Source organism: Lissotriton helveticus, chromosome 2_2 (assembly GCF_964261635.1).
Source record: "Lissotriton helveticus chromosome 2_2, aLisHel1.1, whole genome shotgun sequence".
Lineage (NCBI taxonomy): Eukaryota > Metazoa > Chordata > Amphibia > Caudata > Salamandridae > Lissotriton > Lissotriton helveticus.
Window position 1 is genome coordinate 339785239 of NC_136060.1, and position 26309 is coordinate 339811547.

Below are 26309 nucleotides of genomic sequence, written 5' to 3' on the forward strand. Positions count from 1 at the left end.
TCACATCTCAGAAAAAAATTATGAAGCCCCTTTCTGTGTTGGGACTTAGAAACGTTTTCAGCCAAAACCTCTAGAACAGAGTTCTTCAATCTGTGGGGCGCGCCCCGCTGGGGGGGCGCGCACTCAGGGCAATCTGATCTTCCTGCCCATGCTTTTGTTTTGCTAACTCTCCCAGGAGGGGGTTAATTGATAGCGCTGGCTGAAATGCTTCAGCTGCAGTGGGAGGCAGGATGTCTCCTCTGCTAAAACCGAAACTGTTCCTTCACTCTTTCGATATCATAGCAGAGGAGACCCCTTGCCTCTCCCACTGCAGCTGAAGCATTTCAGCGCTATCAATTAACCCCCTCCTGGGAGAGTTAGCTCTTCCCAGAGAGGAGACAAAGTTCCCAGCAACGTTTTAAAGCATGGGCAAGGTGGGCTCCGGCACAGGGACCCAGCATTTCAAAGGAGGGGGGGTGACTGAAAGAGGCAGCTCTGTTCTACGGAGTCTTGCCCTCATGATTTTGAGATTTTTTTAAACACAATGTTGCAAATAGCATTTTACCATCATTCATTTTTAATATGTAAGAGTATATCACAGACATTTTGCAGACAAAATGTGTGTATGTGTCATGCAACATCCATATAAAAAGTTAATCTTAGATCAATACAGGACCTCACATATGAGAAATGAAGTGTGTGACAGAGATTATTTGCAGTAATATTAGCGAACTGCTGTTGTGTTACTGTAATAATATGATCTGTAGCCGAGTGGTATTGATAGATGATAGTTTATTGATGGATTTCAAGGTTAAATCATGTAATCATTTAAGTATCATTCAAGTCTCTCCTAAGCCCCACCAGGAGCAGCTCTGTTGCTACTCAGCCCTCTTTTCCAACTGTCATCCATCCACACACCACACATTCCATATTACCTCACTCACTCAACATTCCACCATTCACCCAGATAGGGCTGAGCAGCAAGACAGGATAATAAGAAAGGTAGTGGGTGGTATTGATAGATGATAGTTTATTGATGGATTTCAAGGTTAAATCATGTAATCATTTAAGTATCATCCAAGTCTCTCCTAAGCCCCACCAGGAGCAGCTCTCTTGCTACTCAGCCCTCTTTTCCAACTGTCATCCATCCACACACCACACATTCCATATTACCTCACTCACTCAACATTCCACCATTCACCCAGATAGGGCTGAGCAGCAAGACAGGATAATAAGAAAGGTAGTGGCTTCCAAACCAGTATACTACATCACCTTCCCTCTTATAAATGAACAAACAAAAGAATAGCGTAAAGTATGAGAATGGTCATTCTAAAATTGGATCTTACATTGTAGAATAGAAATTATGAATAAATACATAAAAATATCTATAACGACCACCCCTTCTCCCTTTACACATAAAACAGGAATAGATTGGTAATACATATTTTCGCATTGAATTTCACAAGATGTAAGGAAAAGAATTCATCGTCACCCACACAACATGCCAGTTGGCCAGACCAGCAAAGTGAAAGAAACGTAGAAGTCACAATTAAAATATGCGAAAAAGAAAATTACCAAAAAGTACTTAATTAAATTCCAATTCCTATAAAGTGACGTGTGCACTACGTACACTAAGTAGGAATATGTAGGTGACTAAATTACAGTCACATGCAATGTATGCAATTTGTATAATACAAATAGATGACAGTCACGTGCATAAAACAGTATTAAAAATAAAATTTGTATGAACAAATTTGTGACAGTCATGAGCATATATGCTATCATGTAGTATTTAACTATAAACATTATACATGTGTATAGCTTTGAACTTATTATACAAAACAGCAAATTAACTTCAGAATGCTATTTTTAAAATTCACGTAATAATGTTCTAGAATAGCAAATTAACTTTAGTATGCTACATTAATAACTTTCTAGAATAGCAAATTAACTTTAGTATGCTACATTTATAACCTTCTAGAATAGCAAATTAACTTTAGTATGCTACACTAATAACTTTCTAGAATAGCAAATTACCTTTAGAATGCTATTCTTTAAACTCATGAAAATAACCTACAATGGAACACAGGCTAGCACTTGAACATATAATATAGCAAATTACCTTTATAATGCTATTATTAACACTTTAGAATGCTATTTTTAACACTTGTGAAAATAACCTTCAAAACTAGTAAATTAACTTTAGAATGCCAATTGTTTTCAGAATGCCACACTTAAATTGAACATGTACAAAAATGTAGACACTTGTAAAATTGTTGAATTATACACGATAAGGTCTGAATACAGACTTCCATAAAACAACAAACTAAAATAAATAAAATGTAGAAAGATGTGTATTCTCAACCTGTAAAGAAAATTATATCCCTGTTGGCACAAATGCATGCGAGTAAAATAACTTTTAAAACATAACATGTTTTGTTGGGTCCTTATAGAATTTAACTTGGTGAAACTTCGAAAGTCTGTCTAAGAACCAGAAACAACATCCTTGTCACGGAATGTTAATTATACAATTTAGACTGAGGACACATCAGAAAGTAGACTGTGAGAAACTAACAAGTTGTTCCCATGTCGGAAAGTGAAGGTTAGTTCTTTAAACAAGATAGCACCTGCATGTCTCACCCTTCCGTGTTAGTTCCTCTGCACATGTTAAAAAGGTGCTCTTAATCTTCTTCATGCTTGGAAGTTACTTCAGAACCATGGCGTATAAATCCTCCTTCTGCCAGTGTCAGATGACAATACCTCACGCTGTATGGATCAATGACAGCATGACATTCCCAAAATGGAGGCACGTAGGGTGACGCCGCGCCGGATGGCTCCCGGCGTCACCAAGCTGAAATGCAAGAGGGAGTAAAAGGATACGCACGTAAGAGCGCGCGTGATGAAATCAGCTCGTGACAAAGGCGGAAAAGAAGAGGCAGGTAACGACCAACTGTCACCACTTTTAACTAAATAAACTGCCAATGTAATGAAAAATTCCTGAATTGTCCCAATACAATGTACAAAAAGTGCCAGCCGAAAACGAGTATAAAATCATGTTTCCTTCTAAATCTTTCTTCACGAAGATGTTGACAAACAAAAGTCAAATAATCACCCACCAGGTGGCAGTACATAACCACTAGTTTCCGTGGAGGCTTTATCTTCGGTTTCACTAAAATAGAAATGAATGAACTGGAAAACAATCCTTTTATCGCTTTCAATTTCCCTCTTCTGTTTTTACTCAGTAACGGTTGAAGGAAGACAGCAAATGCGGGGTGGAGATAGCAAAAGATTTTGATGTTCTGTGCAGCAGGGTTGGTATACTTAAATCGTATGAAAGTGAGGCAAGGCTGGCACTGAGAATAAGCAGGACTGTAAGCATCAGTTGCCCGCGACATTTTTGTACATAGGCACACTAAATTCAGATGCGGGCAGTGACTGAGACAGAAAGATGGTAAAGTCCAACAACATGAAGCAGAGACCCAAATATAGTTAAAAGAGTCCTGAGGGTGTGTCTACTTCACACGCATGTGCTGACCATATGTAGGCTTCAATTAATCTCAGGAAGGAAAGTATAAGTCATTTAAACAGCAGAATCTGGCACACTTCGATTGTATGCTGTGTGTAACTGGGCAAAACAGAAATTACGATAGTCCCTCACGCTCTTCTATATTAAACAGGCAGTGCCCTCAATAACAAATAGGAGTAGACAGAAGAAGCGTTGCACTGGGACTGGCATACTCAAGCTGTATGTTTGCAAGGACTGGCACATCCAATTTGGAGGGCGACAGGTGGTAGGTCACTGGTGGGGCTTTGTTAGTTGGGGTGCCAGTAAACTTCAAATAGCTTCAAATAAATTATTTTCTCTTACTTGATGCTTTAAATCTTTGTCAAGAAGTTCCTCGATGATCAGAGATGTTTCATGCCGTGTAGGTAAGTCCAACGTCGCCAAATGTAATAATATGATCTGTAGCCGAGTAATATTGATTGAAGATAGTTTATTGATGGATTTCATAAGGATCATATAAGTATAATTAAGTCTCTTCTAAGCCCCACCAGGAGCAGCTCTCTTGCTACTCAGCCCTCTTTTCCAACTGTCATCTATCCACACACCACACATTCCATATTACCTCACTCACTCAACATTCCACCATTCACCCAGATAGGGCTGAGCAGCAAGACAGGATAATAAGAAAGGTAGTGGCTTCCAAACCAGTATACTACAGTTACATACTGAAAACACACGTCACTATCCCTGAATATCAGATGTACACACATTTAGTATTTGACCAAAGAAGGCATGAAAGAGCTGAGACAGGATCATAAAATCAAAGCTGGTCCGAACTGGGGCCCCCAAAATACATTTGGCCCAGGGCCCCCCAAATCCTTAAAACATCCCTGAAACTAAGTTTCTCTTAAAATTACCCAGGCAGGCGCGCAAAATGCCAACCAGCCATGTGCTCTTTAAACAGCCTGCAAATTGCTTGTCTTGATACTAAATAGTATGTATTCAGGGCCGGCTTTAGCGCTGGTGGCGCCTGGTGCGAGAATCATTTTTGGTGCCCCCACACCCCAGGACTGCCTCCTCGGATTCTCTCACTACCACCAGGCATATGTGCTATTCATAAGTTATTGCTAAACACAGCGCCTCCCCATGAGGTCGGCGCCGCCTCCATATGTCAGCACCCCGTGCGGCCGCACCTGTTGCACTGCCCTAAAGCCGGCCCTGTATGTATTCATTTGTAATGCAACTTTTCTGTCTTTGTTCCCTTTTATGATCAGTCATGGATCATTCAGGCAGCTCTAGAAAACAATTAAAAGTTCTTTCTATTTATATTTGTTGGTCGAAGTATGCACAGACAAGTGCTGAAAATACAGCCTTAGGTGACTGCTTATTTTTATACCATCTGTGACATCAAAATAATGAGCTGGCAACCCTAATCATAAAACTGGAAGTTTATTGAGGAATGAGCACATTATTTCCTTCCACCACCCTGATCCCTGGTCACTGCCATAATAGCAATAGTTTAACACATTTGAAACCATACACTGCCGTCAATAACATGCTGATTTATTTCAAGTGTCTGGGATTGCACCTTGCATTCAGACAACTTGCTCCTCATTCTCGCCCTTCACGTTCACCCTCACCCTGCACTCACACTGATCCTGATACACTCACACCATTCACCCACTTATCCTCCACTCACAGTGATCACTCTGCACTCACAGCGATCACAATGCGCTCACACTGATCACAATGCACTCACACCATTCACCCCGCTCACCCTGCACTCACAATGATCACCACACACTCACACCATTCACCCACTTACCCTCCGCTCACAGTGATCACTCTGCACTCACAATGCACTTGCGCTGTTCACCCTGTACCTCACCCTGCAGTCACATGAGCACACTACCTAACCTGCACTTGTGACTCTTCACTCACCTGTCCCCCTCACTGCTCAATCTGCAATCTCACTCAAATAAGCCCACCACTAACCATACATTCATTCGTCCCACTCTGCACTAACATGCGCACCCAAATTCATATGGTCACCTTACTCACCCCTGTACACAAGTATGGGCATGTCGTGCCCCATCAAGGTTTTCCTCCTAAATTACAAAAGGAGACATCTAAATGCACTTCAATCCAGCCTTCAAGGGGGCCCTTGATAGAGACAGTTCTGTTTTTGCCCTGATGGCCTGAAATAATTCCTAAACAAATTCTTGCAAATACTGTTTTGTTTAATTTGTTTTTAATGTGATTGATGTGAGGGAGTCTATTACTATTTGCAGAGAAATGTCTTTGTTTTATGCAACAACCATAAAAAAGTTAACTATAAAAAAGTTAGATCCAAGCGGATCCTCACATATGAGAAATTGGAGGATATAACAGTGTTAGATCTGGGGGTCTCTAGTTGACAGAGGTAGGTACCACTGTCCAAATAGGGACCCTTGCTTCTAGTCAGGGCAAGGAGATAACCTTCTGAGATAACCCCTGCTCACCCTCTAGGTAGCTTGGCACGAGCAGTCTAGGCTAACCAGAGGCAATGCGTAAAGTATTTGTACCAACACTCACAGTAACACAGTGAAAACACCACAAACTGACTCCACAACAGTTTAGAAAAATAAAGGTATTTTTAATCTAAACTACACAAGACCAAAATGACAAAAATCCAACATACACAGTTCAAGAATATGGTTTCAAAAAGAGTTCTTAAGGTTGCGTTAGAATTCTCTACGTTGCGATAGAATTCTCTACTGATGCGTGAAAAGTTCACAGTTGCGTCACGTTTACTCACAGTACCTTTTAGTTGCAACAAAGTTCCAAAAGCAGAAGCTGGTGCGGTGGAAAACAAGCGATGCGTTGCTCCTGAGACCCTGGGGAGGCAATGCGACAGCCCCGCTGCAGCAGCGGGCGTGTTGCGACGAATCCGGTCTGTATGGGGAGGAAGGCCACTTGTATGGATTCCGGTGCGTAGGTTCAGTAGGAAGTCTGTTCTCGCAAAGGCACGATGCGACGATCTCGAAGGGGCTGCGACGATCTCCGGGGCGACGATGCGCGGTCCAGCGGTGATCCTCTCTCTCGCAGCTCCTCGATGCGATGGTTTCTGCGACGACACTCGCAGCGACGTGATGCGGTCCGCAAGCAAGCGGTGCGGCGATCTCACCCAGTGACGACAGGCTCTGCGACGACACTCGCAGCGATGTTCGATTCTCCCGCACCGGTCTGGTGCGTCCCGCAAACGAAGGATGCGACGGCTCTGGCAGCGGCGTCAGGCGCTGCGACGATCTCGGCCTTCGTAGCGGCGGGAATCTTCTCGCACTGTCGGGGATGCGCTCCGCAAGCGAGCGATGCGACACTTTTCAGTTTCAAAAAGTCTCTCAAGCTTAGTTTCAAGCTTCCCAGCACAGGTACAACCTCCAGAGGCCCCACAACTGGATCAAGCACTCTAGGAGGGACAGAACTCTCTCAGCAGAGTTCAGGGAAGCTGGGGGTGAAGTCCTTTTGTTCCTGGGACTTCAAAACAGGGAGCCAGCTCTTCTCAGGCCCTTGGAGATTCCTTCAAGACAGGGGACACAGCACACAGCAAAGTCCTTCCCCTCTCCTTGGCAGCAAAGCAACAGCAGGTCAGTCCAGCAGAGCAACAGCAGGACAATCTTCCTTCTTCAGAGTTAGCTTTCTCCTTGGCAGAGGTTCCTTCTTGATTCCAGGATGATCTAATTTTCTGTTGTCAGGGGTCCTGTACTTATACCCCTAAAGTCTTTGTTCTCTTGGTGCATGTGGGCCCTGAGCCCGGTCTAAACCAGTTCTGGGTGGATCCTGAGCACTTTGTTTTGCTGGCTGCATCTTTCCTTTCAGAGTGAGGGGCAGGGTCCTCAGCCGCCCAGCAGGGGGGTGGAGCCAGCATTGTGGAAGGCAGGCACAGCCCTATTCAGCCCAGGTGCTAACTCCTCCCACCACTCCAGTTGCAAATGCAGTCATTCAGCCTAGTGCTGACTCATCCAGCCTCCTGGGGAATTCCCCAGCCCCTGTCACTCTCAAACCAGACAGTCAATACACAAACAGGCCCAGGCACACAGAAGGGTCAGACAAGAGAACATCAACTTTCTAAAAGTGCTGTTCTCAAATACAGGATTTAAAAACCATCTTTCCCAAAAGATGGGTTATTAAATTCTGAGTTCAGGGATACTAGATACTTATGTCCTATCTTGTTCCTATGGGAAGAAATGCTGTTAACCACTGTAGCCAGCATCCCCCATGTTAACCTATGGAGCAAGATAGCCTTACAGTAGTGAAAACGAAAATGGCTGCCATTCACTACCAGAGCATGTCACCTGCACTAGTACATGCTCTACCTTTTACATACACTGCACCCTGCCCAGGGGGGTACCTTAGGCCTTCCATAGGGGTGACTGATGTGCACAAAAAGGGAAGGGTTAGGCCTGATCAGTGGGGACACTGACCAGGAGGACATGGCAGTTCTAAACTGCACACAGGCACTGCAGTGGCAGGCTTTAGACACTATTTTAGAGCTACTCCTGTGGGTGGCACAATCAGTGCTGCAGGCCCACTAGTAGCATTTGTCATCACCAGCCCTGGCACACCCAGTGCACTTTACTAGGGACTTCATGGTGATACAAATATGCCAAACATGTATATCCAATCAGAATAACAATTTACACAGAGAGCATATGCACTTTAGCACTGATCAGCAGTGGTAAAGTGCGCAGAGTCCTATTGCCAACAGCCACGGGTCAGGAAAAATAAAGGAGGTAGAAGCAAAAAGTTTGAGGATGACCCTGCAAGAAGGGCCAGTTCCAACACAACCCCCTTCCAGCCTAAAGCCAGGGTAGACCAAACGATACCTCGATGGGATTCCCTGCTTAAGGCGATAGAACACGGAAACTGGCCCACACAGCAGGGCAGTCCTGTTCTACGCCGTCCTAAACCCAGTCGGATCACTCTATCCATACTCTCAGGGTCCACCATGCCAATCCATGTGGAACCCTTCTCCTCACCTGTGGACACCACCTGTGCAGCACCTAACTTTAATTTCCTCACAGGTGTGTCCCAACAGACCGCCAGCAAGCCACAGTGACCACCAACAGTGATCAGGGATGAGACCCAGGCCTCTTGCCTCTCAGGGCGCTCAAACCTATGTGGCGTCAGAGGGTGGGGGGCAGTAGCCCCAGGTGCTTGGCACCCTTTGTCCACTCCCTCTCTTGTCAGGTCAGGTCTGACACTCTGACACTGACCCACCAGTCCTGGACCTGTATCCAGCGGCTGGACAGGAGGCTGTGGTGGGCTTCCCCACACCTGGTCCTCCTCTTCCTTGGGGCTCTGTACCCTCCCACCTGGAGCGGTACCCCCTTCTAGAATAGCCAGGGCACCTGTGACAGGTGTCCCGCACCATTCATCCACCAGTTCAGGGGTGCTATCCTGCAACTGGTTTTCCAGGTCAGGGGGGATACCCCGGGCCTGGCCCTCAAACCTAGGCTCCCAAGCCTCCAGGTCAGACAATACCTGAACCTGGCTTCCCCACCCAGGGACTAACCCCTGCAGTGGAACACTTGCCTGGTGCATCAGGACTTCACTCACTGAGGTGCCCATACTGGTAGACAGTACCCAATTGGCCAACACAACGGTGTGGCCCATTCTACCCCCAGGGTGAGACTCCTGCCCTCCTTCCAGGGGCAACCCTGTCCACCAAGACAACCAAGAACACAACGTTCCCACCAGTTCAGGACCTCCCTCCAGCAACTGGTCTCCCAACCTAGGGTTTAACCCCTGCGGTTGTGCACTTGCCTGGCAAGCCAGGACTTCTGGGGACTCACATAGTACCCCCTTGAGGGTGACACACAACTCATGTGTCCTGTGACAGTCTGCCTGGCGCAGATCTCCCGACCCCTGTCCACCTGACAGTGCGGGAAGATCCCCCAGGACAGAAGTGAGGTCACCATGGTCACTCACTGGGGACTCAGCCCTCCCGACTGGTCCCTGACCCACTGGTTCTCCCACTGGGGACTCCTTCCCCCTCTCACCCCTCAGTCTGGACTTCTGTACCCTCCCAAATGGAGCGGCACTGCCAGACACCAGAACTGATGGAGGCCTGGTTACAGGCACTCCCCATTCACCAGACACTAGGAGATCCTTCTCAAATGGCCTACAAGTACAGTCTAGGTCCCCAACCTGGTGTTCTCTTAAAGAACCCTCCAGGCCCTGATACTGGGTTTCGGGCACCGTGAGACACACCGTCCCACACTCATTCCTTCTCCACTGAGACCGGACATGAGCCCCTAAACCCCTCCCACTACACTGGGACCTAACTGGGCTACACTGAACCTCTTCCACCTCACAGGTCTGGAAGATATCTAAGCCACTCCTGTTGGGATCACTCCCCAATGCCTCCTCAGACTTTCTGGAATCCACCAAGAGGTCTGCCTCCAACGCAAGCTCTCTGGGATCAGAGAACTCACACTCCACCGGGTGTTGGCATAGCTCTGGAAAACAGGGACTTAAAATATGCTCTCCAACAAATGAATCACAAAGCCCCCCACATTTGTTAACCAAGCTACCCTTTGCCTCACCCTCCAGTGCCTCACACAAGTACCCCACACCACTCTCCTGAGACTGGCAAGACAGTATCTGACTGTCTCTGTCACACAACCCACACTCTTCTGGCTGGTCTTCACACACACACACCAAGGTTTCTACCATGGGGTAACCCCTCTCCCTGTACCTCTCATCTAGAGTCAGTAGAGTGTCCCTCCCACCACTAGGAATATGGTCCCCTGTGCCAGTCCCCCAATCTACTTCAGGAAAACTGTACTCCACTGGAACTACATCATAAACCTGAACCCCCTGGTGTATGTCGACCCCCTCCCTCAAGTCAGGCGCCACATCTCTGGGTGTTTGTACCTTTCTCTCAGCACTAGATATCATAAACATGCTGCCACCATCTGAGCTGGACTCCACCTCCAACTCAGCAAAGTTCCTTCCTTGAGCATCCCATTTTTCTTTCTGGGCTAAGGCCCACCGGATCATACCTTCCTTGTTTAGCCGGTCTAATTCTCTGCACCTTTGCTCAGCAGCAAGGAGCCACTCCTCTTTCTCTTCCTCACTGTCAGAGAAGTCCTCCTCCTCAGAATCATCTGCTAATGTTGCTTCCCAAATTCTGGCCTCATGGGAATACAGGCATGCCTCAAGATCCCTCCTTGTGGAACCTTTCTTCACGGGCAGCCCCCTCTTCTTGCAAAAGGCTTTTATCTCCTCTTCTGAGTAGATGCAAAGGTGGAAAAAGTTGACTTCCATTTTGGCAGGATTTTACAGGTGCAACACTAGCCAGAGTCTCAATATCCAAAAATACTTCCAGGAGGACACCGGAAAAAACAAACAGTATGTGGTAGCGTCGTGGTCTGCACTCACTAGTGATGTACACCAATTACTGTGGGTCAAGTACAAATACAAGTTCAAATCCCACCGCCTGACCACCAATGTTAGATCTGGGGGTCTCTAGTTGGCAGAGGTAGGTACCACTGTCCAAATAGGGACCCTTGCTTCTAGTCAGGGCAAGGAGATAACCTTCTGAGATAACCCCTGCTCACCCTCTAGGTAGCTTGGCACGAGCAGTCTAGGCTAACCAGAGGCAATGCGTAAAGTATTTGTACCAACACTCACAATAACACAGTGAAAACACCACAAACTGACTCCACAACAGTTTAGAAAAATAAAGGTCTTTTTAATCTAAACTACACAAGACCAAAATGACAAAAATCCAACATACACAGTTCAAGAATATGGTTTCAAAAAGAGTTCTTAAGGTTGCGTTAGAATTCTCTACGTTGCGATAGAATTCTCTACTGATGCGTGAAAAGTTCACAGTTGCGTCACGTTTACTCACAGTACCTTTTAGTTGCAACAAAGTTCCAAAAGCAGAAGCTGGTGCGGTGGAAAACAAGCGATGCGTTGCTCCTGAGACCCTGGGGAGGCAATGCGACAGCCCCGCTGCAGCAGCGGGCGTGTTGCGACGAATCCGGTCTGTATGGGGAGGAAGGCCACTTGTATGGATTCCGGTGCGTAGGTTCAGTAGGAAGTCTGTTCTCGCAAAGGCACGATGCGACGATCTCGAAGGGGCTGCGACGATCTCCGTGGCGACGATGCGCGGTCCAGCGGTGATCCTCTCTCTCGCAGCTCCTCGATGCGATGGTTTCTGCGACGACACTCGCAGCGACGTGATGCGGTTCGCAAGCAAGCGGTGCGGCGATCTCACCCAGTGACGACAGGCTCTGCGACGACACTCGCAGCGATGTTCGATTCTCCCGCACCGGTCTGGTGCGTCCCGCAAACGAAGGATGCGATGGCTCTGGCAGCGGCGTCAGGCGCTGCGACGATCTCGGCCTTCGTAGCGGCGGGAATCTTCTCGCACTGTCGGGGATGCGCTCCGCAAGCGAGCGATGCGACACTTTTCCGTTTCAAAAAGTCTCTCAAGCTTAGTTTCAAACTTCCCAGCACAGGTACAACCTCCAGAGGCCCCACAACTGGATCAAGCACTCTAGGAGGGACAGAACTCTCTCAGCAGAGTTCAGGGAAGCTGGGGGTGAAGTCCTTTTGTTCCTGGGACTTCAAAACAGGGAGCCAGCTCTTCTCAGGCCCTTGGAGATTCCTTCAAGACAGGGGACACAGCACACAGCAAAGTCCTTCCCCTCTCCTTGGCAGCAAAGCAACAGCAGGTCAGTCCAGCAGAGCAACAGCAGGACAATCTTCCTTCTTCAGAGTCAGCTTTCTCCTTGGCAGAGGTTCCTTCTTGATTCCAGGATGATCTAATTTTCTGTTGTCAGGGGTCCTGTACTTATACCCCTAAAGTCTTTGTTCTCTTGGTGCATGTGGGCCCTGAGCCCGGTCTAAACCAGTTCTGGGTGGATCCTGAGCACTTTGTTTTGCTGGCTGCATCTTTCCTTTCAGAGTGAGGGGCAGGGTCCTCAGCCGCCCAGCAGGGGGGTGGAGCCAGCATTGTGGAAGGCAGGCACAGCCCTATTCAGCCCAGGTGCTAACTCCTCCCACCACTCCAGTTGCAAATGCAGTCATTCAGCCTAGTGCTGACTCATCCAGCCTCCTGGGGAATTCCCCAGCCCCTGTCACTCTCAAACCAGACAGTCAATACACAAACAGGCCCAGGCACACAGAAGGGTCAGACAAGAGAACAGCAACTTTCTAAAAGTGCTGTTCTCAAATACAGGATTTAAAAACAACCTTTCCCAAAAGATGTGTTATTAAATTCTGAGTTCAGGGATACTAGATACTTATGTCCTATCTTGTTCCTATGGGAAGAAATACTGTTAACCACTGTAGCCAGCATCCCCCATGTTAACCTATGGAGCAAGATAGCCTTACAGTAGTGAAAACGAAAATGGCTGCCATTCACTACCAGAGCATGTCACCTGCACTAGTACATGCTCTACCTTTTACATACACTGCACCCTGCCCAGGGGGGTACCTTAGGCCTTCCATAGGGGTGACTGATGTGCACAAAAAGGGAAGGGTTAGGCCTGATCAGTGGGGACACTGACCAGGAGGACATGGCAGTTCTAAACTGCACACAGGCACTGCAGTGGCAGGCTTTAGACACTATTTTAGAGCTACTCCTGTGGGTGGCACAATCAGTGCTGCAGGCCCACTAGTAGCATTTGTCATCATCAGCCCTGGCACACCCAGTGCACTTTACTAGGGACTTCATGGTGATACAAATATGCCAAACATGTATATCCAATCAGAATAACAATTTACACAGAGAGCATATGCACTTTAGCACTGATCAGCAGTGGTAAAGTGCGCAGAGTCCTATTGCCAACACCCACGGGTCAGGAAAAATAAGGGAGGAAGAAGCAAAAAGTTTGAGGATGACCCTGCAAGAAGGGCCAGTTCCAACAAACAGATATTATTCACTGTAAAATTAGTGGGCTGCTGCTTTGTTACAACAGTGAAAACACATCACTATCTCTGCATATTAGAAGTAAACGCTTTTATAATTTCGACTACAGCGCCTGTATACCGTTAGTAGCCTGGCTAAATAGGGTATGGCAGAGCTGAAAATAAATCATTTAAACTCCACCCTGTACTGAACAGGGGCCCCCAAAATAGTTTTGGCCCAGGGCACACAATATCCCTAACATGTCCATGCCATCACAAAGTCTGTCAGACAACATTGGTCTGAAGTAAAATGGACATTGTTAATTTATTATTAGTTTTATTTTTTAAACATAAGTCCGACATGTCCTAAACCCCTATTGCTTCAGGCAAGCAACTTATTGTACCACTAAGGAATTCTCAATTAGGTGGGGGTTCATCGCCCTCTCTGCGGACTTTCAACTGTCTTCGGATTCATAACTGGTTGGTGGGCAATTATCCCATTATAATGCCGTCTAAGACGTTTGTAAAGATTTTTAGAAAAGATTTGTTTCTCGTGTATCAGCTCTGAGCTAGGGAGAATTCTTGAAAAATCTGACAACACTGTCTCCCTTACAGTCCCTGTCTTGGCTGAAAATGTCTGCAGAATATTCAGCTTTGGGAGAAACTGCTATCAAAACTCTCTTGCCTTTCAGCTCGTCCTATTTATGTGAGATTGGGTTCTCAACACTTGCAATATTAAAGGCTAAGTACCATTCAAGACTGGATGTGCAGCACAACCGGAGGATGGCAGTAGCAAAAATCCATCCACAGATTGACCGTCTCTGAAAAACAGGCACACCTGTCACATTTATGTTGGTGGTGTTATTATCAATCTGTCATGTGTAAAACAAAGCTTTCTAGTAAAAACCATTTGCGCACATTTTATCTTGGAAAGTGGTGTTTTGAGCTGAGTAATAAGTCTCTGTAATTTCACCACACCCACTCACAAACCTGCAGTTTACTAAACACTTTTATTGTATTGAACATTATTTGCTGGATATACCCGGAATATGCGCGTGGGGGGTCGATTCCAGAAATTTCCGTCAGGTGGTGGGGGGGCCCAACATCTAAAAAAATTCAGCTGGGGGGCTCAGCCTACAAAAGTTTGAAGACCTCTGCTCTAGAACACCACATGGACCAACCAGCTTAGTGTACCTGACATTCGGTACCACGGCATCAACTACAACTTCAGCTTTGGCACGAGCAGAGAAAAATGTTTCTTAAGGAAAATGGCAATGCCCTGTTTAAAATTGGTACTTAGAAATGTGTTTAATCTTGTCTACTTCCAGGCTTCAGCTATAAACTGGATTTATTGTGTTGTGTTATTGATTTTGTAACTGCTTTGGTACTTTTAAATGGTTTACCCATTTTCAGTAAGTTAAGACTGTCTGCTCTGTGCCTTAGCTATAAATCTGTAAACATCAAGAGCATTTATGGCGCAAAGGCTAAAATAGCCTAAAAAAGAATAAATACGTAAAATGTATGTCCAAGTACAAACCCTTCCAAAGAACTGTTCAGAACTTTTTTTTTTTTTAAACCTTTATTAGCATCAAAAGGATATACAATTTTAGGCCTACAACCAAATCGGCCGGCATCAATATGTAAAGCGGTCACGGGTTCCAAGGCAAACAATACATATTCAATCAACAAAAAGTAGAGGCAAAACAATCGTAAAAAAGGGGAGGAAAACACCTAGGAACCAGACGGCCAAGAAACAGGAGCAAAAAAAAAAGGTTAATTTTATAATATGGGGATAAGGAATATGATAGGCTCACTTTCAATATAGAGGCGTCCGAAGTCCCAAAACCATCCTCAGCGACACTAAGGGGGCACGGGGCCGCAGTACAGGAGAGGCAGCACAGTACACACCGGGAGACAGGGACCGTTTAGACACAATCGACTCGTGTTCATTATCATCTTTACATGCCCACCACCCTAACCACAGCCAAGCCAGGACAGAGGGATCGGACAAACATTACATCCAAATTAACCCGTCATAGTGATATCTAGGAAAAAAGGGGGGGGCCAGGAAAAGAGGAGAGAGAGGGAAAAGAGGGGGAGGAGAGGAGGACAAAGGAGAAAAATGATAAAAGGAAATGAAACACAAAAACGAAAGAAAGAAGACCACGCCGAAACAGGCGTCCCGTGGCGGAAGTACAGGAGAAAACAGGAGCATCCATAACAAGGAGGGTACAGCAATCGAGACGAAAAGTAACCAACCCAGAAGAGGAGGATCGACGACGCCACATACCCCACCCCGAACATACCACGGGACGCAAGGACAGACGCGGCATTACTATAAAGAGATACAAAAGGGCCATAGAACCATAAAACAAACAACAAATAGCTCCCAACCCACCCATCCCACCCTGCACCCCTGTAGAAGGTTATGGCCTACCCTTCAGACAGCGTGCCTGTCGCCCTAAACCAGAACCCGAAATATAGCAAGAAAGAAAGAGAGAAGAACGAGACAAAAAGAAACATAAACATAAATAGAAAAAACAGGAGGGAGGAGCATGAGAACAGAAATCAATACGGTCGGCCGCAGCCCTCCGCCCAACCCAACAATCGCAGCAAAAACAGACCAGGACGATACCATTTCAAGCGCCATAAAACTTACTGAGGAGAGGACCCCCCACCGCGCTATGGGTACAAACAGTCGCGCCACGAAGTCATACAGCAAGAGTCCCCACGAGTCGCGCATATCACCCCCATCCCCTCCGAACCACAAATTCCACCCACCACATGACAATGTAAAGTGAGCTAACTGTTCAGAACTTTGATTAAACTTACCTTACCTTACAAAACTAAGATCACTAGCAATCAACTGCTATGTGACAACATTGAAAAGTTATTTCTACATAAAGTAGAGCGTATTTATTATGATGTCTTTTGCCCCAAGGATACCTTAGCTGAAGTTCGCCTACAAATAGGCTCCGCAATAGTTCATACTGCTCAGACCACCTTTTCCCAATTTGCTCCACTCTCACCTAATCAAGTTCTTGATCTTATTCAAATAGCAAAGTCAGGTTCCCCACTGGATCCTTGTCCAGTAACTGTGGTAAAAATGGTCCCAGAATTAACGGCCAACAATCTCACCACTCTGTTCAATGCTATGTTCAAAACGGGCCATTTTCCCAAGGCAAGTAAGGTGGCCTCCATACTGCCTTTATTTAAAAAATCCAGTCTTAACCCCAATGACCCGAAAAATGTTCAGCCCATCTCTTGGCTTTCTCTGCCGATACTGAGGGCAATGCTGCCTTGATACTGCTTGAGCTCTCCGAGGCTTTTGCTACGGTCCACCATGATCTTTTGCTGGACCGTTTAGCCATGACATGCAGGGGACAGCTCTGATTCTGCTGCACTCCTTCCTTTCCAATACGAAACAATTTGTGGCCTTTGGCTCATTTGTCTCTGAGCCTTTCTCTGTCCCTTGCGGGGGCCCACAGGAGTCCTCGCTCATTATAACCCTGTTTAATGTCTATTTATCATTCTTGAAAGTGGTCGGGCCCCATCAGGTGACCCGATCTCAAACGTGCACAGCTTTTTGGTTAAATGCTAGCTTTGAATTCTAGTTATCCGATAATTAATTTATCTTTAGCCACTTTGTTTTTACATTTCTATTATCAGACTTTAATCAACATTGCATGATTTGTATCATATCAACAATCATTTTCTGTTAATATATTTCTTGATACATTCATTGAATATTGTGTTAACAATGCTACTTTTTCAACATCGATTACAGAGTTTTTGGAATTAAGCCCAATGCATTTCAGGACTTAGCATCAGGGGCAAACCCCATCAAATAAAGACTTCTGACATGTACCATACAGTGTATGTAAACAATATCGAATCTCAAAGGTATCAATTTAAGAAGCATTATATGCTTGCACCCGATGTAAATATGACATGGAAGTAATGTCTTAGTTTAAATCGTATTTTTTATGAAAGATGTTTCAATATGTGTATTTGATGCATACATGCCATGGAAGTAATGCCTCAGTTCTAATCATATTTTTAATTACGATGGTTCTGCATGTGTACCTCGAAAAGTAAGGCACATAAACGTAATGAACTTATCTATTCATTTACAGGTTTGCCCCTGAAGAAGGGACGCTAAGTCTCTAAATGCATTGGCCTTAATTAAAAAAACTCTGTAATCGATGTTGAAAAACTAGCATTGTTAACACAATATTCAATGAATGTATCAATAAATATATTAACAGAAAATTATTGTTGATATGATACAAATCATGCAATGATGATTAAAGTCTGATAACACAAATGTAAAAACAAAGTGGCTAAAGATGAATTAATTATTGGATAACTAGAATGCAAAAAGCTAGCATTTAACCAAAAAGCTGTGCACGTTTGAGATCGGGTCAACTGATAGGGGCCCGACCACTTTCAAGTTATAGTACATGCCAGGCAGGCATAGGCAAGCGTAGCACGCAATATAATCTAGAAATTTGATATACATCTTAGTTGAGGAGAAAAAAACAAGGAGTGCACATATCCACCCTTTCATTATTTATCATTCTTGGCATCTCTAATAAGATCCTATGGGTTTTCATTGACCTCTTATGCCGGTGACCCACAAATTGTGGTGTCGCTAACTAATCAGCACACAAATACAGGCATTAAATGTCATGCCTGTATGCTGGCCATTAGCAAGCGGATGAGTAATAACTGCCTAAAACTGAAGTCCGATAAAACTGAAGTCATTCTTTTCTGCAATAATACTTGCTTCTGGTCCCCTTCCTGGCGGCCCGATGAATTAGGCTCCCTGACTACTCCTGTTAGGAAAGCTAAATTCCTGGGTGCCCAAATGGACAACAAACTCACCTTGGGTGACAAGGTAAACTCAGGAATGGCCTCCACCTACTTTACACTGAGGATGATTAAAAAGATTTTGGGTTTCATCCCCTATGAGTCTCAAAAAACTGTTGTGACCTCCCTTGTCCTGTTAAAAAGCTGGGCTATTGTAATGGACTGTACCTTAATTTACAGCAGCAACAGCTTAACAAGCTACAACTGTTACAAAATAATGCAGCCAGACTTTTGTCGGGTATTCCCAAATTCAGATCAGTTATATCTGAAATTCAAAACCTTCACTGACTACCAGTAAGGCACCGGATCAAATTCAAAGCTCTGTGTACATCATTTAAGGCATGTACCAACATTGGTCTTTCCCACCTTAGGCAGAAGTTTACTTGGTATGTTCCCAACAGAACTCTCCATTCCTTAGGGGCCAAAACCCTGGCCATCCCCAAATTTAAGAGAACTACCTAGGGTGGCACAGGTTTTACTATTTGCACAGCCAATGCGTGGAACAATCTTCCTCACTCCATTCGCTCTGCCCCCACCCTGCTCACCTTCAGGATATAGCTGAAAACTTAGCTGTTTAACCTCTAGTTCCACTCTCATTTAGGTCTTTTTGTCTATTGATTTGAACTAGCGCCAGGACATCTTCAGGCGCTTTACAAGTTCACTTAACATTAACTAGGGACATAACTCAGGTTTAAATTACTGAAAGGTTTGATTAAACCTAACAAGACAGTGATTGTATTACTTGTTGTGGACACCAATCCGCCCCAAATATTAAACCACTTTCTTACAAGTAAATAAGGCATGTAATAATTCCCTAATATGTTCTGTCTACTTGCTCTTGGAATATATAAATATAGACATTTCCGTTAATGCACCTATCTTTTATTCATTCCATTATTGATTCTAAACTTAAGGTTTATTTAAGGATGCACATTTCCAAAAGGCATATATGTGAACATAAGCCATGTCGGAAGGTGTATATTAAAATGGGATGCACATATAAAAAATGTAAAGGCCCATTACAGATAAGGGAAGTTATAGACACACTTTCATGTGAGGGTTAGTTTTAATTACAAAAAAGCATAAAATAAGCATTTGAGAATAATGACAGTGAAAGGCTGCAAACTGACGATGCGAATTCAAATATTTAAGAAAGTATCATATAGATTAAATATGTCAGCATACCAACTAAATAAACCTAAGATTCAATAAAGAGAAGAAAAAAATATTATGCATGATGTGGTAATCACATCCCCTACATCCAGAAATACTGTACATTTAAAATATGAGTAAATCCTCTATTAAGCATGGTGAGGCATTTCCCTAGGAATATTTAGTATAATCTAACTCAGCAATGTGTAAAAGGAATCTAGAAAATAGAAGTATTTTTTTCGCGAACGTTTTCAAAAACGTGTTAGATTTCATACTTTCAGAATAAAATCCTACCCAACAAATGAATAAAATTCTGAAACTTTTCTATCACTGCAGAAGCCAAAAACCAATATGAACCCACCAGAGGGGGTAGGATGCCTGCAGCATCCTTCAAGAGCCCATTACAGGAGGTTGTGAGGCGGATATAGCTGACTTGTACTACAATGGTTGTCTTATCAGTCATTTGCAGGGGGTAAATCAGTAATACTCTCAGTGGGTGATGGCATGCCCCGCTGTGTCACATAGTGGGCAGATCTTTGACCCTGCCAGCAGGTAGGTCGCCCCCCAGCCGCCATACGGTCCTCCTGTGACGCTGCCCCACTAGTGCTGTCGCCGCTGCATGCTGCCTGGGTAAGTCCTTATGTCCCCCTTGCTCACAGTGTCTACCTTCGTTTTCTGTGCCCTTGTGCCCCCTCTCCCCCGTTTTTGCATTTCTGTGCCCCCTGCTCATAGTTGTCTGCCTTCGTTTTCGGCGCCCTGGTGCCCGCTCTACCCCGTTTTTGCATTTCTGTGCCCCCTGTTTCCGCTTGTCTCCCATTGGTGTGCCTCTCTGCCCCCCTCCCCGTTTACCCTCCGTGCCACCTTTCTCGCCGCTGCGTCCCTGCGGCCCCGCCCCCCACTGTCCCATTCGCCACCCCGCTCCCGCCTCCCAGCTGCTCCTCCCTCCCACAGCCCCTCATATGGAGGCCCCGCACGACCGCGCCGCTGGCGCGCTGAAGGCAAGCCCGTCTGTGCCCATCCGTGCCTGGACCACGCCCAGTGCCAGAACCCCTGGCCCCCGCCGCACCCAGAGTACCCGACTGAGATACGACTCCGCCTCCCTCAACGCACTCAATACCGGACGACCACCCGCCTGCTACCAAGCCACCCCGAAGCGAACCCACGGACCCTTCACCTGCCAAGCCTGCAAATTCACCTGCCTTCAAACCTGCCCCCCCACCAAACACAGTAGCAACAACAACAACCACCTCAAGTGTATCCTACTTAACACCGGCTCTGTCCACAAACACGCCGTTGAACTCTTGGACCTCCTCGACACAACAGCTCCAGACGTCGCCTTCCTCACAGAAACCTGGATGAACGCTTCCTCGGCCCCCGACATCGCCATAGCCATCCCGGACGGATACAAAATCACCCGGAAGGACCGCGTCAACCAAACCGGAGGAGGAATCGCCATCGTCTACAGGAACACCATCAACATCACGACCTACATCGAAGACACACTCTCCGCCGCCGAACACCTACACTTCCAGATTCACACCGACCCCAAGACCACCCTTAGAGGACCGCTCATCTACAGACCCCGGGCCCGCGCACACAATTCAGCTAAACCATCGTCGACTTCATCAGCCCGCACGCCCTAGCCTCACCAGAATGCATCCTCCTAGGGGACCTGAACTTCCACCTGGAGAAAAACAGCGACAACAACACCTTCACCCTGCTCAACAACCTCGCCAACTTCGGACTCAAACAACTGGTGAACACCCACACCCACCTCGCCGGCCACACGCTCGACCCCATCTTCTCCGCCAGCAACCACCTCTCCTTCAGCCACTCCACCATACTACACTGGACCGACCACAGATGCATCCACATCACCTTCAATAAGAATACATCCCACCACCGCACGCAACAGATCCCCCGCAGATGCTGGAGGAAAATCACCACAGACCAGCTCCTCTCATCTCTAAGCCAGAACCCGCCAGCCGACACCGCTGACACCAACAAAGCAGCCCACAACCTCGCACAGTGGATCACCAACTGCACAGACGACCGCTCCCCACTGAAGAACCCCCCAAGCAAGACCTGCTACAGGAAAACCTCATGGTTCACCTACGCCCTCAAAGAATCAAAGAAATCCTGCCGAACCCTCGAAAAAACCTGGTGCCAGGAACGGACAACAGAAAACATGACAGCCCTCAAGAACGCCACGCGCAAACATCACCAGCTGATCCGCACCACCAAAAGGTCATCTTTCAAAAAACGGCTAGACAGCAACACCCACAACAGCAAGGAACTCTTCAGCATCGTCAAAGAGCTCTCCAACCCCAGCTCCAGGAACAAGACATCACACCGACACAAGACCTCTGCAACTCCCTCGCCACGTTCTTCCACCGCAAGATCGCAGATATACACGACAGCTTCGGACCCCAGACTCCGCCTCCAGTGTCCGAACCAACGACCCCAACCACCACCCTCCGCACCTGGACCCCCACCAGCACTGAAGACACCACTCACGTCATAAACTCTATCCACTCCGGCTCCCCCTCGGACCCATGCCCCATCATATCTTCAACAAAGCCGACATCATAATCGCACCCCACCTCCGGAACGTCATTAGCAACTTCTTCACTTCAGCCACCTTCCCTGAGAGCTGGAAACACGCAGAAATCAACGCCCTTCTGAAGAAACCTACAGCAGACCCCAAAGACCTCAAAAACTTCCGCCCCCATCTCTCTCCTTCCCTTCCCGACGAAAGTCATCGAGAAAACCGTCAATAAACAGCTGACTACATTCCTTGAGACGAACAACTCGCTGGACCCGTCCCAGTCCGGATTTCGTGCCAACCACAGCACCGAGACCGCCCTCATCGCAGCCACCGACGACATCAGGACCATGATGGACAACGGAGAAACAACCGCTCTCATCATCCTGGACCTCTCGGCAGTCTTTGATACCGTATGCCATTGCACCCTAATAACCCGCCTCTTCAACACTGGGATCCAAGGAAAGGCCCTGGACTGGATCACCTCGCTCCTCCCAGACAGAACCCAGAGAGTCCGCCTCCCTCCCTTCCGCTCAGCAGCCACCGAGATCATCTGCAGCGTACCTCAAGGCTCCTCGCTCAGCCCAACCCTCTTCAATATCTACATGAGCCCCCCGCCACCATCTCACGCAAACACAACATCAACATCATCTCCTACGCTGACGACACCCAGCTGATACTCTCTCTCAACAAAGACCCAGCCACCGCCAAAACCAACCTCCAAGAAGGAATGAAAGACGTCGCAGAATGGATGAAGCTCAGCCGCCTGAAGCTGAACTTAGACAAGACGGAGGTCCTCATCCTCGGACAATCCCCTTCCGCCTGGTACGACTCCTGGTGGCCCGCAGCGCTGGGCTCCGCGCTGACACCCTTGGACCACACCAGCAACCTGGGATTCATCCTGGACTCCTCCCTCACGATGACCAAGCAAGTCAACGCTGTCTTGTCCTCTTGCTTCAACACCCCGCGCATGCTCCGAAAGATCTTCAGGTGGATCCCCTCCGAAACCAGAAAGACCGTCACCCAGGCCTTCGCCACCAGCCGACTGGACTACGGAAACGCCCTATACGCTGGAACCACCGCCAAACTTCAGAAACGACAACAATGCATACAGAACGCCTCCGCACGACTCATCCTCGACATCCCTCGCCACAACCACATATCCGTCCACCTGAGAAACCTGACTTGGCTCCCCGTCAGCAAGAGGATCACGTTCAGGCTCCTCACCCACGCACACAAGGCACTCCACAACATGGGCCCCGAATACCTCAACAACCGCCTCTTGTTCTACACTCCCACACGCCAGCTCCGCTCCGCCAGCCTCGCCCTCGCCACCATCCCACGGATTCGCAGAACCACCACCGGAGGAAGATCGTTCTCCTACCTGGCAGCCAAAACATGGAACTCCCTCCCTACACACCTACTACTGACCGAGGACCATCTCACCTTCAGGAAGCACCTCAAGACCTGGCTATTCGAGCAGTAGCAGCACTCTCCCCCCACCCCCCACAGCGCCTTGAGACCCTCATGGGTGAGTAGCGCGCTCTATAAATGCACTGATTGATTGATTGATTGATTACCATCAAACACAATGTCATAACTAGGAAATTGCAATGGTCTGTGTATATGGTGGTTTTGCAGGACAACATTTTTATGACCCTTAGGTTTCCAACTAACATAGACAGGCCCAGTTGTGCCTTACCTTTCCAGGGGGACACAGGAAGTAACAACAAGCTTTCGCAAGGCCATTGGGTCTAGCTTGGCCACCGGACTTTTTGCATTGTCAATGTTTGTTTTGTGCAGTCATAGTGTGTTTGAAATGTTACTGTTGGATAAGTTGCAGGGCCCTAGTCAACCTAAAAATAAAACATTGGCTAAAAGCAAAAATATTTTTGGGGCGTCAAAAAAGACACATGGCATTAGTAGTCCCTGGCATTTCAGAAACTACTTTCTGTGTGGATGTACACATCGTGAAAGGGATTAATGCAGTTATTCACAGTGAATTCTGCCAATGACTGAAGCAGGCTGACCTGCCCCATGTTGTATGCTGTAGTGTTGGCAGAAAACAGTGAATGACTCAACTTTAGTAAAATCAAAAGGTCTTCGCTTCCGCCAGACCTGAAAATAGCCGGGGGTCATGTGATCACCCAATACTCACAACTAAGAAAACAAAAAGAATAGAATGTTGGGAGTCGTGGAAAAGAAAACGCAGTTTGCAGGGTGTTCATTGGATAGGAACTACTGGTGAGCCACAAACATCATTCGACGGGCAGACAGTGGCGGAGAACGAATGACCTTAGCCTAATCGCTAATTCACTATGATGCTGGGTTAGCCATAATGAGTTGGGGAAGTGTTTATGGTGTGATAAAGGTTGGTCTCTCAATAAATTAATATTCAGTAACATGACTTAACAGGAGATGTGACAGAAAGAGAAAACACCCCCTTTCTGGTTGTAATCAGAAGTACAAAACAGAGGTGAAATACCTCATTCGTCTGTGCTATTTTTTATTATGTATTTTCACATTGATCGCTGAGAGAGCTGCTGCTATTAACGTAACGTGTGAAAACAACAGGCAGGTTTTGGAAAGTATTAACTACTTCCTCCTTGTGAATCGCAAATGTGTTCACAGCGTGCACTATGGTAAAGTAATAAATGCAATAAAAGAATAACTTCTAATAAAACTAATGTTCACATTAGAAACAGCTGTCAGCAGGTGTTAGATTCTGTGAAAACAACGGCTTACTTTGACAGACTCATTAAAAAAGACAGCGTTACATTCATTAAAACACTGGTATAATTAGAGCCACGTTCAGGTGTGAATGGCCTCCTCTTACCTGCTGGGCCTGCTGCAGCAGCTCCATGCGCTCGTGCAGGATCTGGCTGTCGAACTCGCGGCTCTGACGCAGGATCTGCCGCCGCAGCTTCTCCACCGCCGCGCGCAGGTCGTCCCGCTGCGCCTCGTTCAGGCACTCGCTCACGCGCTTCCCCGGCTCGTGCTGCAGGGCGTTGTACAGCGTGGCCTCCAGGTCCTGGATTTTCTGCGGCGAGCCAACCACACGTCAGCATGCGTTTGCCTTCACTCACGAACACCTCAGCACTCATTCACAAAACATAAAGCTACGTACGAGGAATACACCATCATTAAACAACAACAAAAAGGCAGCAGCTGTTTTGCACGGCCTCCTTCTGAAATGGATATGGGTCTTCGCTGGGCCTGTTGCCCGTACAGACCGCGAGAAAATAAGGTATATCCTGTTTCCATTTGAAAGGACAATCCTCAGAGAACGTGAATTTTACATCGAGTACGGGGGTGAGTTGCACAAATACTGTAATCCCCTGCATTCACATAAGTTCTTCCAAGCACGTGCCATTTTTTATTTACATTGCTATTGGAGGCCCACGAGTCATAGTTATCTCGTTCAAATTGGATTCGCTGCTTAAGTTATGTGCAGATAAACACAGAACAGAACAGAGGCACTGCTCATCCCAAGCCTCCTCCCTCTCCTGACTCCTGCTCTTCGGTTACCATGAGCAACCGCAGAAGCGCTTCTTCAGGGCACCGCTAAGGTTACCAAGCCCATAAGTCAATTGCAAACTCATTTCGCGAGAGATTAAACGAGGAAAATTGCCATTCTCTTCAGGCACCGAGGTCTGCTGATTACTAATTGAAAGAAAAGGTAAAAGGGGCGTTCTTTGAAGATTGGTCTTCCGGGTGAACGGAGAGATAAAGAAAGAAACAAGCTCCGAAAATGCCAATAGGTCTAGCCTTCATGTGCTGCACGCACTTACACAGTCAGACACCAACAACACTGCAGCAACACTTGCGAATTCATTCTGACATGCGTTCACTTCACACAGACGACACATACACGCACTCAAGCGGACATACCATATGACAAAGAGAGTTTGAAAGGACCCCCAGTGCACTCAATGGCAGAACATCTGAACAAATGAGCTCCCTTGCATAGTCACCAACTCCACATTTAAGCCGGTTATCATACAGTTTCTCGTAATCCTTTCTTTGAGAGTACAAATCAGGATTTATTGACTAACAAGTGGCGACCTGCATGTACTACCTTTGGGGCCTTTCTAGAGACACTCTTCAAACCTAATGGCGTAAGATTCCGAATCTACTTTGACCCAGGCGAATTGTGCCCTTTAGTACGTTACTTGTTCAAGTCTATAACTTATCATCGCCAATCGGTTGAATATTTAAGAACCCTGATGAAGATCCCTTTTGGAACTACTGGGAACAAAACGCGTTGGCTGTGTGCCGGTTTTTAAGGATTGATTTAATAAAAGAAGCACTTTTGAAACTACTGCTTACGTGTCTAACTTTGCTACGAGT

General features: G+C 46.6%; 1 protein-coding gene across 1 annotated transcript in view; it reads right to left on the bottom strand.

The window, feature by feature from the left end:
* Nucleotides 1–26309, bottom strand: part of JAKMIP1 (janus kinase and microtubule interacting protein 1) — a 1395482-nt gene that overhangs the window by 88290 nt on the left and 1280883 nt on the right. The window contains 1 exon segment of the mRNA XM_078678490.1: nt 24796–24999. Within this exon segment, the coding sequence (XP_078534616.1) occupies nt 24796–24999 (204 nt within the window).